Raw genomic sequence first — 14,942 nt, forward strand, 5'->3', positions numbered from 1 at the left:
TCGCAAAAAAGTCAAACTACAGCCATTTTTTTCAAATATGTATGTTAGAGGATTAATTAAAAAGAAATAATTAGTAATTTTATCAAGATGAAGGATCAACAATTATAAGTTACAAGTAAAGAAGGTACTTGAAAGGTTTTTAAAAATTGTTGGGGCAAATTGATTGGTACGAACAAATAATAGAATCTTGTTTCTTATTTTTAAATAAATGTCAACAGAATATACAGTTATTTTCTGTTAAAAATAAAACCGCTTAAAAATAAAATTTAATTTTATAAAGTTTTTATTATCGAAATATCGGTATCACGCACACAGAGTAACTACTGCAGAATTTTTTAAATTTTAGAAATGAGGAAATTGGCACAGACCATTTGTATATAAAGTATTCTATTACTATAATACAGCAGAACATTCTACGTACACTATTTACATACTTATAAATTTTTCAACGTTATAATTAAATCAAGTTTTATTTTGTCCTGTTTAATTTTAAAAAATTTTTTTATTCTCGCGGAAAGATAAAAATATACATGCACACCTTTAATTTTCCTACGTGCATCTCGGTTAAGCGAATAATAAATTAGACAGGTAGACAGCAAGAGCAAGTCGCTGCGTAAGCCAACAGTTTCTGGTGCAGAAAAGTTTTGCCGAGAGACAAAGTTTCCACCATCATCGATACTTTTTCAAGCGAAGCGAGAGAGTCACATGTTCGTTCGAACATGGTTTCTTACTCGCATGTTCATTTATCCAAATATCCGTATTACTTCCATAAGTAATATTTTCTTTTCTTTTAACTTTAACAAAAGAACAAGGAACACAAAAGATGAAAAACTTTCCACTCTCATTTTAATATCACTGGTTAGGAGAAGATGTAGTAATGATTTACGTGTTATTCGTGTGTATATATGTATACGTCTTATATTTAAAGATTAACACGTGATTGTTTAAAGTTCCATAACATTGAATAGAAATCTATTTTGTTATGAATATCTTTATTCGCGATACTTTAAATAAAACGAGAGTTTTGTGTTGTTAAAGATTTATTGCCACGATTACGATGATAAAAATTTCCACGGACATTCTCGACACGCATCTGATCAGGAATATATCTTCTACTTTCAGGCGAACCTGGTAGCCATGTGTTCGGAAGTGTCAGTGATGGAGTCTTCTACGGGAAGATAGTATCACCGAAAAATGGTTCGTGGTACGTGGAAAGGGCGCATTATTACTTTCCGCCGCATGAGATAAACGAGACGCTGCATTCTGTGATCTATCACGAGAATGACGTCGGTGATCCGTACGTGGACGTTCGACAAGGTAAGGCGCAAAAAAGACAAGATTCTTTTTTCTTACCGATATTATCTCTCGAGGCGCACGTCACTGTTCGTGCGTAAGCTCGTGAATATAGTTTAGTTAGCAAGGAAATGACTTTTAGAGCTTCAGACCATTTATTATAAATTTCCAATATTAAAATATCTTTTGTCACCGGTATATCTCATATTTCCAACAATATACTTTTGTTACAAAACATTTAGTTTTAATAAAGATAGAAATTAATTGAAAGCGAAACTTAAAGAAGTAGAACATTAAAGTCTTAAATTGTATCTTTTTAAATGTCAAAAAATATTGCAGTGTATCATATGTCAGTTAACTTTCGTGAGATTATACCATGATTTTCCAATACTTTGCGTACTCGCGACTTGTGAAGCAAATTTGCAGCGAATAAATATTATTTTTTCGTTGCTTCCACAGTTTACGAGCTTTTGATTAGCTTATTTAGCTTATTTATATTCGTAAACTTGCGGACGATAACATAAACTGCGCGTTGGACTCGAGTCGCGAAAGTTTGTTTAATATCTGATCGAAACAACTTGTGTAATGGCTTCGGACAAAGCTGCGAGCTTCATTATGCACACGAAGAAGCAGCGTGTACCTAATATGCGTTCGAAGAAAATGATAAATTTAGATTGGAAACGATTTACTTAACTACAGGTTACGATAATAATTGTTATGTCCATCGTGCATGAAATATTTACTAATTATAAGGCGGCCGTGCGTCCGAGAACGTTTTTAAACGCTCGTTCGGACATGTTGTTCAATACGACGATCTCCAAGTGGCGCCTCACGACATCGTGCACCTCCACTTTCCACCCTTTTGTCACGCGATGCCTATCTTCCGCTCTCTTCTCGGAACATCTTCCGCTTTTTTTTCCCTTTAGTAACGATCTTTTAGTAGTCGTCTTTAAAAACATGTCCATCCGACAGAGTCGAGCGACTCGTCCATTAATGAAAGGGTCGATTAATTGAGGATAATTATAATAAGAGGGTTCTTTCATAGACATGTTAATTAGCTTTCTGCTGCATCCTGAGGATAATAAAAACGAACTTGTACGTCATATATAATTTTATCATTACTTACACATTGAGATTACTGAGATATATTCTACTCTTGTGAAGTCTTTCCGGCGATAAAAACGTATTGTATTTGGGAATGAAATTTCCACCCCAGGCAAAATTATTTCAGAATTTGTCGGAAAATTATCCAATTCGAACGGAATTGCTAAACCCTTGGTATTCCTCTGGTGGTATACGCTATCGGAGAACGAAGCAGCGACTAGTGTAAGATTACGTCGTTTAAGCGTGGATATGGATATCGGAAAGTCCACGATGATACGAATTCCATGCGCCATTTAGAGTATCGTTCGAGAGGAAAGTAGTCCATTCGGTGCGCAGATAGAATTGCCGGGAGTGCAGTATCGTCCTGCATCGGGTATAGTCAACGCGCGTGGCTACCACACAGCAACGACCAGCGGATTTCGAGCTGCGCAATTCACCGTCGACACCGTGCTCGTGGCAGCAGTAGCAGCAGCAGCAGCAGCATAAACGGCCAACGTTTGAAATAAACAAGTCAACGTATTGCGTGTAATATTTATCGCACCGCCCGTCCATGCATGCTGCGTGGACCAAATCCCACCGTCTCGCTGTGTTTGCTTTCCGGAAACACATCCGACGTTATGAGTTTGCTACATTTATTGGAGCATTGCACGATGACGCGAAGGAGAGCGGAGTGGAGTAGGGCGAAATGTGCTTTACGTTTTGGGACCGAACTCTCTTGGAGCGTGATACATTATTAGACGCGATAGATGGATTAGAAGCAAAGCGAGAAAATCGAAGAGGAAGAGATAACGTAAAGAAATATATTTTAAATTTAAAAAATTTAGTTATGATTTAAGAAGATTAAGAGTCGAATTAAGAGCAACGTGTCATTTACAAATTACAAATCTAATGTTGATGTGTAGAATCCGCGCCAGGAAAAAACGAGCAGCGCGGTCAATCAGTCGCGTTCCGTCGGCGTTTCTTTCATTTCCACTTCATGAAATGTCTATTAACACTAGCACGTAGGCGGCGATAATAGACAGCAATAGCACAGACAGCCAATATCGTCACGCCTGAAACGCTGAGTCATTAAAGCTCGCGGCTTACGGTTAACCAGCCAATAAAGCCGACAGCCACGATTATCTCGGCTGTATCGGCGGCGATGTTATATTGGTTCGTACTTATGCGAAGCGACTTCGGAAGACAGATCGACAGAATGTCTGTAAGAGGATACGATATTAATCTTAGCTCGTCAATGTCGCCGCGCTGTCAGGTATCAAAAATATGATAGTCTCGGCTTATATATACGGTATAAGACATCCTACTTTGAAAGTATAAAAGAAGTCGATAACTGCGTGTGATATACCGGGGAAGTTGCGGAAATAAAAGCTCTCTGTTTTCACTTGAAACGAGTTTGTCGGCTTGTAACGTTATATACAGTTAAAATTAAAGTAGTGAAAATTAAAGAAAAAAGGAGCCAAGGAAGTCATTTACAATTCAATAAATTAATCTTTCTAACTTTAAAAAATAGAAAAAGATTCAGACACATTCCGAAGAAACGCTGCAAGCGTTAGCGAATTCTTCATATCGAGTGACGTTTTCCCTTCGGAATCTGAAATCGTGCAAGTTGGTTTCCGATAAACGCGGGCCGCCGCGTGTGCAGACATTTCCGCGCGTAACAACGTTGTTATGCAGCGTGATACGACACCCGGGAGACCGCGACAAGGTCGCCATTAGTCGCCGCATTATGTCCATATATTCGCTTCACGCAGATACCTCGAGCGTATTGCCGGAATTATGCCAATGATTAAGCCGCGTATGCCGCTATTTCGGTGACAACGCTACTCACGCGATGCGCGCGGTAAGTACGTGACCTGGCTTCCGCGCGTCGTTATTATTCGCTCTACATTCTCATCCAAAGACACCTTAGATTAGAATATAGACTGCGGTTTACCTGTAGGAGAACTCGAAGCGCACGTATACCGGGGTCCCATCGATGATGTAAGACTCCCACGTGGCCCGTGGATGTTTCGAGTTCCACGACCAGATTCAGAATTAATGGCAATGAACTTTGCCATTAATTAGGAACCTTGCGGCGCTTCCCGGCTTACGATTCACGCTCCCAGATTTTCATCTACCGCAATTCAGGAAGCAGAAATACCGATGGCCTCTGTTATTATCTTGCTATTTCCCGTTAGGGTCAATTCGAGCTATGAATAAATGGGCATGTCTTAATATCAGCTAAAAATCAGTTGCAGTTTAATCGTTATCATTTCTTAATAATTGACGACTAATTTTATCGTCAGAAACTCTTGTAATATCTCATTGTCGCAATTTTTCCAATTATTCTGATCAAAATGACGTGGATTGGATTTTGGATGTCACGCATTTCACGTAAAAAATATATATATATATATATATTTAAAAAGCTGAACTTTTCTCTTTCTCTCTCTCTCTCTCTCTCTCTCTCTCTCTCTTTCTCTGTGAATTTTCTTTAGAAAACTTTTTACAATAATACTATGATGAATATTAATAATAATATTAATATGATAAATTTAAATAATAAACAAATTCTTAATTTGTTGATTCGAGAAGATGAGTTTATTCTCGAAATTATGTTTCTCATAGTCAAGTATAATTATATATGGTGTAATAATACGGTTATCGGATGTGATATCGAATCAATGATGAATTTTCCAGGTGACGGCGGTGGATGTGGCATTACTAATAGTGATGTGATAGATTGGATGGAAAGGGTGCAGAATTCCGCCTTACCGGATGAACCGCCTAAGACGGTCCCGTCGGCGAATCAGAAAGAGCCGAAACCAAAAATCGTACCCTGGAACGGTGATGGGGAGGCTCCCGGCCACAAGTACAGTAGAGAAGCTAATGAACCTAGTCATCGCAGGCCACGAAGAGCGACCAGATCGAAAGAAAATAACACCTGCTCGCTTTTCATACAAACGGATCCTCTTATATGGAGGCACATCTCCGAACAGGTACGCGAAATTTATTTCAGGGTCTACAGCTCATAAATATATATCGTTGAAAAAACATCCTTTAAATTTTCTTAGATTTAAAATCTACGCAATTTCTTAAATATAAATTTTTAAAATTACGTATAATTTTTAAAATATTCTTTTTTTTTATTAGATATGCCTATTATAAAGCTTACAATTAAATCCAAAAATTTCGGAATATACGGAAAATTAGCATATTTAATTAAATTTGAAATGTATTATATTTCTTCATTTTCATAATGTATTTATCCTTTGAAATTAAAAGTCAAATACCTTTTTTCCTACATTCTACTGTATAATTTATCGAGTGATAAAAAGAAAGAGAGCGCAGAAAACTGACATTTATAATCATCCAAAAGAAGTAAAGATAGGATAGCAGATTGTTAGAACGACGGAATGACCCAATTCTCGCTGGCAATTTGTAACTAGGGAATGCCAGTATTTCCTTACACAATAGAGAAATACCTCGAGTGCCGACCGTTCTCTTTCTATGGTCACATTCATATGCGTTTTCGTCGGCAGCACGGTCAGTGCAATTCCCCTTTGCATTTTCTCAACAAACCAGACACCATCCGCATTCCAGTGTTCTTCACAAAAAGAATATTCCTATCTCCCCTATGTTCCGGCTTTGATATCGCCGTACGCTTGCATAGAGCGCGTTCCACTGAAAGCAATTATAATGATTTTTTTTAGACAAATTTTTTCAAGCTTCTCTTTATAAAAATTTGTCGGGAGAGTTTTGCTTACAAAGATATTTAAAATTTAAGGAAATATGTTCGTACATTAAATTTTAATAAATGCAGACATTTATAAATGTACGGTCAAGCGTAAGAAATTTTTAATATTTGGAACGTAATTACAAGCTGTTGAATGTTGGAAATTAGAAACTTTATATATCGGAAATTCCATTAAGTATAATACGAATATACCGAGAGAAAAATTCTATCACGTCACGTAGAATAAGAGATAGAGCAATCTTAGATTGTCATGGATATTCAGTGTCCGTATTTGTATTCGCAGCTGCATCACGACGCGGAGAAAACCAGGGAGGAGATATTGTCCTTGATCGCACACCACGTCACCGCCGTGAACTACATCTACAGGGACACGCAATTCGACGGCAGGACGGAGCACAGAAACATCAAGTTCGAGGTTCAGCGAATAAAGGTAACGGTATCGCGCCGAAAATAGCATCCGCCGACGTGTGAATACTCGCGCTCGCCGAACTGACACACTCGCTACTATATCTGATAACAGATCGATGACGAGACGGCGTGTACGCCTCAACAGCCGTACAGCGAACCGAACCCCTTCTGTTTGGAGAACATCGACGTTAGCAACTTTCTGAATCTCCATTCTCTCTCGAATCACGAGGACTTCTGTCTCGCCTACGTTTTCACCTACAGGTAAGCGGACGGTAACAAAACACCACACGCTGCGTTCCGTGTTTGTTTAAGGCCGTTTCGTAAACGTTATTTCATGCTTTGTCGACAGGGACTTCACTGGCGGTACACTCGGGCTCGCCTGGGTCGCTTCAGCATCTGGCGCGTCCGGCGGTATCTGCGAAAAGTTCAAGACTTATACGGAGACCGTGTCCGGTCTGTATCAATCCACTAAGAGATCCCTCAATACCGGCATCATCACCTTCGTAAATTACAATAGCCGTGTGCCGCCTAAGGTATCGCAACTAACTCTGGCGCATGAAATTGGTCATAATTTCGGATCACCGGTAAGCCACGAAAAAAAAAACATTTTCTCGTAGACACACGTGCTCGATCTGTTCGGTATACAGAGGTAACAATAACGACCTTTTTTTCCAGCATGATTTTCCGCCGGAATGCAGACCGGGAGGCTTGGATGGTAATTACATTATGTTCGCTTCAGCGACGAGCGGAAATCGACCGAACAACAGCAAGTTTTCAAAGTGCAGCATTGGCAATATCAGCAACGTCCTAGATGCTATCGAGGATAATAAGAAGAGGAACTGTTTCACTGGTATTTTTACATTGCACTTTTCCTTCGCGCTACAGCAGTCTTCAGAATGGAATAAGCGGAAAATAGAGAGAAACGTTGCTTCTAATATTTTTACTTGCCTGACAAAATCTATTGTATTTATTATTCACAGGAGCGTTTTGCGGTAATAAAATTGTCGAGGCTGGCGAGGAGTGTGATTGCGGGTACGATGACGACGAGTGCGTGGACAAGTGCTGCTATCCCAGACAGGTGTCTGAGCTGGATAAGATTAAGAATGACACGGCGAAAGGTTGCAATAGAAAATATGGCACACAATGCAGGTATGCAATGTGTGCAAGTAAAACGCCGCGACCGGATACGACAGGCCGGCGCCCCTTCGGTACATATCCCTCATGAATGTAATTATGCGTTTGCAGTCCCAGTCAAGGACCCTGCTGTTCGAGTGATACGTGCCAGTTCGTGCCCCTCTCCCATCGAGTCCAGTGTAGAGCCGAATCGGACTGTAGTTACAATTCTACATGCAGTGGAAGGTCCTCCGAATGCCCAGCGCCGTTACCGAAAGCCAACAAGACTAGATGCAACGAGGGCACCCAAGTAAATGCGCTGTGTTATTCGGTGAATTGTACGATTTAGTGGCTATCGACGCTGGTTTCAACGACGCGTTATTTACAGTTGTGCATCAACGGGGAGTGTACGGGATCCATTTGTCTGGAGTGGAATCTGACAGAGTGCTTTTTAACGAGCAGTATCATACCGAACATCGACAAGCGAAAGCTCTGCGAATTAGCCTGTCAAAATGGGACTGATGCATCAACGTGTCGCGGAACGAGCGAGTTTGCGCACATGGTGGGATTGCCCGAGGGTGGAATGAGCCTCAGACCTGGTTCGCCTTGCGATAATTTCCAGGTAAGTTATTAATTTCTATGAAATGATTAAGTGGGGTATGTGGCATACATGGATTGTTAACTTTTTTAATTATAAACTTTTTTGAAAGCTACATAATTATAAAATTTTTGTTTTTTTTTCTGCAGGGTTACTGCGATGTTTTCTTAAAATGCCGAGCCGTCGATACGGAAGGACCGCTTGCCAGATTGAAAAATCTATTGTTTAATAAAGAAACTTTGTCGTCGGTAGCGCAATGGATAACTGTAAGCATGCGTGTTTTACTTGTGACTCTTATCTTTATATTATCCATTTTTTAACATTGTCTGTTATCTTTGTAACGTTGTTTGTTTTAGGAATTTTGGTGGGCGGTGTTATTAATGGGTATAGCTTTCATCATATTTATGGGACTGTTTATCAAGTGTTGCGCCGTGCACATTCCTTCCACTAATCCTAAAAAGCCGCCTGCGAGGCGCATCAGTGATACGTTAACTAGACCGATGAATACCCTTAGAAGAATGGTATAAAAACAATTACGTTTACATATAAAAGTTTGTCCGTATTACTGTTTGAGATAAAAGATATTTTATCTCGAACAGTAATAAAATATCTTATTTCAAACAGTAATAAGAAAGTAATAGTTTTGTTCATTAATATTATTACGTGTCATTTTTATTATAGCGACATCCACATGGTGGTGGACCTGGGCCAAGGAGTATACCCCCAAGACCAAGTCAAGGTGGACACGGAACGCGTGGACCCTCTCATGGTTATGGAGAGGGTAGAGGTGCTCAATATTATCCGAAAGGTAAATTAAATTAGCCTATTAAGTCATCTATACATTTGTCGTTGCTTGAGTTTAGTTCCTACGCTTAAGCACCAGTCAACACATACATCGTACATCGTAAAAATGCGTACACTCCGGTGTAAAAGAAAGAATTGCTAATGCGGATTTAAACTCAAGTTAACGTTGTGCGCATTTTCTCATCCTCGTGTGACCCGCAACTACATCAATGTCTTTTCCTGTTTGCATCTTCCTCGCATTGACGCGCATCTATGATCTACCTGATACTATCATTCTATGATCTGCAGAGGTGAGCCTGGGGCCTATATTCTTATGCTTAATAGGAGCAAATTCATGAATGCAAATATTGTTGCGCAATGTGGAACATAGAGTTTTCATTACTATTTATAATAGAATATTCTAAGGTATTTATGAAATTCTTGTATTTGCTCCTAGCTCATTGTTCATGGCATTGCACTGGATGCTAGCTAAAATACTTTATCTATTCCATTCATATATCGGAGCCAAACTCCTTTTTCTGATTTCGCATTATTGATTATATCACTTGTAAATTATTTCCAGAATAATATTATTAGCTACACTAGATAGAAGGAGAGAAATAGCACGCGAAGGATACGCAGAAAGCGTGGAAATCGCGGTGGCTGTTTTCTTATTGTCGTATTTAATTTGGCTATTATCTTGTGGCAATAATCCTCTATCCCTGCATATCCAATGTTTATTTTTGGTTACGCGTTTCGTTTCATTGCCGAACATTTTTCTAAACTTTAAGCAGGCTATCGCTCGGTTCCCACAGCTAGTGCGCCACCAAATAGCGGGCCAGCAGACAATTACGGCCGTACCAATCACCCAGAGCTGTATGCCGGCGCCTATTCGGGCTCCGGGGGAGGGGGGAGGAGCGCAGCATATGAGATGAGGCATCACAACAAGGTGTGACGATCCTAGGACGTCGTCACGGACGAGGACCACCAATCGCGGCGTTGCACCACGAGTCGTTGTGTAGGACGATTGCCAAATGCGAAGAGAACCGATCCACTCCACGTAAGGGATGCGACGATGTCTCATAACTGAGATCGAAGCAATAATGACGAGTTTACAGCACAATAGTCGAACAAGATTGAGAGGTCTGACGATATGCTCTTTTATCCAAGTTGCGTAGAATAATAAGAGACGCGCGTAGATATAAAGAAAGTACGCCTCGGTGATCAAATCGATCTCTCATTTTGTATCGGTTTGGTAGATGTAATTTCGCGGAGATAAATCGTTGCGAACGACGACTCGGAAGATCGATTTAACCGGAATCACGATGACGAAGTAACGGCGTATATAACAGAAATCGTGAGTACCGAGAATTTTATATATGTAATCTTTTTTATGTAGCACACTAATACGGTCTTTCGCGTCGCCGTTTGAAGAACTCGTCGCATGATCAAATTTTAGGATGCTTCACCAGTGAAGGTGATATTGTTATATGATCAAAGTAATTTAAATCGACCCAACGTGTGATTCATTTCGCTTTAGTGATCGCTGTATTCGTGAAGCGACGAACGCGGCATTGTTGAAAGAAAGCGTCGCATCTTCGTCACTCGCCAGTACGAAGATTTAAGGCCAAGATCGTACGGTCTTTTGTGTGACGGCGTCCTTCGAGATGTCGATACTCGTGCACGTCGCTCTCGAAAGTTAGATTAAGAGAATCTCTAAGACCTTGTTTGTTAGAGACACAAATTTAGTGGGGCAATTGGCAGTAAGACAATATATGTCCTTTGGTAAACGGCGCACATGTGTAAATGAGTTTTCCAAAGGCGACTTATTGTACTCCGTATTCTATTTATCAACAAGTGAAGAGTCATCTTTTTAATCAAATCAAAATTTTATCGTGGGACGTTAAACGATCTAATTTAATTTCAAACATACAGCAAACATATGTACTGCAATATGGGCAAGAAAATTGGAACTGTCGTGTAAAATATTACCATATATGTGTATGCCGTTGTTTTTTTATTTGCAATAATTAAAATATTTTTTAAACGGCTTTCTGGAGCGAAATGGCACCCTACCATTACCAAAACATCACAGGTCATTTACTTGATCTCTGTACCATTGTAGAATAATAATTAACGATATGTATTAATTCTTATACTAATTTGTATTAGCCAATTTTGAAGCGAAGTTATGCTGGCTATGCGAGATTATGACGAATATAAGAGCAGCAACAACAAAATGATGCGTTTCTATAGCGATATTCCATTAATTATTATACATGAACGAGGATGATATTGATTATTATTAAGCTATACTGATTATTATTATTAATTAGTTATATCTTACAAATGATAATTTATCTCCGCCTATTGCGAATGTTATAAGTTATATTTAATTAAAAAACGAGTTTTATAACATGCTATATTAAGTCGGGGGCTGCACCGTAAAGACGCAGTTATGCGTATAGCGGACCAAAGATGAGCCCTCTTATCGAAACACGCGACATGTTATATATATATATATATATATATATATATATATATATATATATATATATATATACACATGGGCTCACACATGTACACAGCTGCATACTCGTAAGCGAGAAACACAAGATCGGTTCTCATCCTCGAGATGAATCGTATCTGGTGCTGTCAAACCATTGTCGATACGATTAATGCACTTCCCTTCTCCGAAACGCCAAATATGACAAACGACTGAGTTCTTTTTCGCTCATCTCTCTCGACATCTTTACGCAACAAACGTTGAGACTAGTGTCCGCTCCTGTTTACAATATATTCTATTTATAATGAATAATAACGAGCGTACACGACATTTAAATTAGCGATAACAAATAGAAACAAATCGTCTCAGAGAAAAGCTGTGTGCTAGAGATCAAATGTTTTTTTATCCAATCGCTTTTTATGATTTATTTTTACTACATTTTTATTATTCATATCTTTAACAATCGAATATATACAGTGGGGTGCGAAATCGTAATACAAGCGAGAACAAGGTGATTTCTCGTGCAAAAATAAATCGAAATTGTAGAATAATTTATTTCGTACGAGGATTCGTAAACGATTTTAAAAATCTATCAGTACACGTGCACTTGATGTGTCTTTTTTTTTACGGGAGGAAACTTTTATAGGTCCCCCTGGTCCCCGGGGAGAGACCGGGGGTGTGCCGGATTCTAACGGATCTTGCTATAGACTGCTATTTCTGTTCGAAATTTTTTAAAATAGTTAAAATAATGCTTACACTTGAGAGAATAAATTGTAGTAGCATTTCAAGAATTAAAAGCTCAACTTACCTTAGCAAAAATTCACGAGAAACCATCTTGTTCTCGTTTGTATTACGATTTCGCACCCACCTTATATAAATATTATTTTTTTTGCAAAATAAGACTAAAGAGCAGACTAGCTTTGCGACGTTTCGTCAACTTTATAATTACATAGAGAATTATTCATACAAAACACTTTTCTTTTAAACTTCAATGCAGATAAAGTAATAATAACACACACATCCATACACATTATTTTTGTAAAATTGTAAGCAAAATGAAACTATCCGGAATTTGGCATTGATTTTTATTCAGTCATGTAGAAATTCGTAGAATATAAAAAAAGGAATTCAATCGCATTTTCAAATATCGATTGGTGTAATCAATATATCTCTATGTCTATCCGCAATTGAATTACAACTCTCTGCGTTGTAATTTTTAAGACTGTGTTTTATCTAAGCGGAACGTTGGATATAGGGATGCAGGATTGAAACGAGGAGGTGCCAGCAAAGACGCTACAATACGAGTTTGTGGATCGTGTGGAAATGTACAATAGATGCAATGTGATTATTAGGTGGATCATATGAGGTCTTGTGAGGGAAAAGAATAAGCGAAAGGAGAGAGAAAATTATGAAAAAGTGGGACGGAAAGTAAAAAAGTTTTTTTCGGGCGTGCAAGGAAACATTGTGAGTGAGAGACCGCGAAAGAGATAGATCGCAAGTGTGTATATCTGTGTAAATATACTGATATTATAAAATGATTATATAACCATAACAGATGGTAAAGTGAATACAAAAAATACTTGTTTTTATATCAGATCTGTATTATAGCGAAATATTATTCTGTATTTTGTAATCAGAACGGAAGTTTAGGGATGACGTGCGAGTGTTCTGTACGTGCGTGTAATCGAGCCTCTAGGTTTTAAGTATGAGTTTCTTTGGCGATCCATCGTGGACCGGAGGAATCGATCAACGTTATTTAGGGGATTTCGAGATTTCTTGCGTATAGATGCAAAAAAAATCCTTTTGACCCCATTCGCAATCGCTCGTGAACACTATTGATGAACGGTTTAGTCTGTTTCGACGCGAGCAACAATCCGTGACAATCCGCGGATGAGATTTACTGCCAATGAACGTAGCCAGGTGCGATTCGAGTTTTCGATTGATTTTAATGCGTTATAGTGCATCGCTAGAAATGTTTTCTGCCAAACAATGTTAATTACGGTCTTCTAAATGTACAATAATAACGTGAATACTTTAGAGAGCCGTCAGATAAAGAAAGACTTTTTATACGTCCTTTTTTAAACTTTATTTTACGCAGAAGAGGAAAGAAGAGCTTTTTCGTACGTTGAAGAAAAAGCGCGAAACAATGTCGTTCGAAGAGTCATCGAGAATCTCTGGATAGTCATTTCGTTCCGAGCCACTGCCATTTAACGAGATAGTTAGAAACTTGCTTTCGAAACAAGCTAACGTCCCGATCGTACATTATCGGTGTGTAAACTACTTTTGCTTCCATTTCACTGCCACTACCATTTCGAACGACTGAACTATTATGATCAAAGATCGCAGATACAAATTCGTACGCTACATAACGAGTATCCGAAGACGAACAACATAGATAGCAATGCCTCGTTACGTTCCGAAAAAGCCTAAAGAGCGAGCGTGGAATGGGGTCAGGGTGTAGTTACTAGTTGACAATGAAGTCGCTTGCGCGTACGAAAGGATTAATAAGGATGAATTCTCCTTCATCATTTGTCCCAGACCTCTAACTACATATGCTTAAGCTTATTCGTTTTCCGCGGCATCTGGGTTAAGATGCGATTTTAATTCTCCCCGCCCGTGATAACGAACTTCCTCTACGGTTCGTTGCAGCAGCGTTACATCACGTTAACGACATCGTGATAACGACAACGAGAGCGAAATCTTGAAGGCCATTGCGATTGGCGTATCGTGTACCGATCTTAATCCAGAACCGCATTACTGTGACGCGATGCACACATAATACACTACTCTATCACTTGTACATAATGTTAGAGAAGGAAAGAACAAAAAGAAAATCGAAGATTATATTTTTTCTATCGATCCAAAAACGTGGTGACCTATCAACATCGTGCATCCGGGATTATTTAAGCGTAATTTCGTCCCCTTTGTATCAAATCACTTGGCGAACGACGAATTATTTCCCCCCGAAGAATCGTACGTTTTTTGTTTTATTTAGAGCGTTACTTGGATATCATTGAACACCAAGTGGCCCTTATGTTCGTGCCGTATATCTACTTTTAGTCGGTGCAACTTTGAGTGACGCGTTCTTGAAGTGTGTATCTCTTTATTGTAAATTATTATAACCGAGCATGATACTGACCAATCGCTGAACGTAGCTTCAGACCACCACTCTCTCTTTTCCCAAAATGTCTAGAATGCGGCGAGTGTTTTAAGGATATTATAAATAAAAGAATTATGATTGTGAATATCTCTTGTGTTACGTTAATGTGATTAAAAGAGACAAAACATTGTAAAGAATTAAATAAAGCATACATTTTACATTTACCCGCGTGTGGTCTTTGGAACGACGAAGGGATCTTTGAGGATTACGAATCGTTGTTTTGTACACATAATAAGTTTTA

At 38.9% G+C, this 14,942-nt stretch overlaps 1 protein-coding gene across 3 annotated transcripts in view; it reads left to right on the forward strand.

The window, feature by feature from the left end:
• The window catches only part of Kuz (zinc-dependent metalloprotease kuz), a 110,901-nt gene extending 96,036 nt beyond the window's left edge, over window positions 1-14,865 (forward strand). Inside the window, exons 3-15 of one of the 3 annotated variants that reach the window (XM_071779523.1) lie at window positions 1,123-1,317; window positions 5,077-5,375; window positions 6,417-6,563; window positions 6,654-6,802; window positions 6,891-7,125; window positions 7,217-7,391; window positions 7,522-7,690; window positions 7,787-7,964; window positions 8,043-8,276; window positions 8,402-8,518; window positions 8,609-8,773; window positions 8,934-9,060; window positions 9,827-14,865. In XM_071779523.1, the coding sequence (XP_071635624.1) occupies window positions 1,123-1,317; window positions 5,077-5,375; window positions 6,417-6,563; window positions 6,654-6,802; window positions 6,891-7,125; window positions 7,217-7,391; window positions 7,522-7,690; window positions 7,787-7,964; window positions 8,043-8,276; window positions 8,402-8,518; window positions 8,609-8,773; window positions 8,934-9,060; window positions 9,827-9,990 (2,354 nt within the window). In that variant the 3' untranslated portion in view covers window positions 9,991-14,865. The remainder of the gene's footprint in view (window positions 1-1,122; window positions 1,318-5,076; window positions 5,376-6,416; window positions 6,564-6,653; window positions 6,803-6,890; window positions 7,126-7,216; window positions 7,392-7,521; window positions 7,691-7,786; window positions 7,965-8,042; window positions 8,277-8,401; window positions 8,519-8,608; window positions 8,774-8,933; window positions 9,061-9,826) is intronic. The other 2 variants (XM_071779524.1, XM_071779525.1) reach the window with 2 other exon arrangements.
• Window positions 14,866-14,942: the final 77 nt, after the last annotated feature.

Source organism: Temnothorax longispinosus, chromosome 5 (assembly GCF_030848805.1).
Source record: "Temnothorax longispinosus isolate EJ_2023e chromosome 5, Tlon_JGU_v1, whole genome shotgun sequence".
Lineage (NCBI taxonomy): Eukaryota > Metazoa > Arthropoda > Insecta > Hymenoptera > Formicidae > Temnothorax > Temnothorax longispinosus.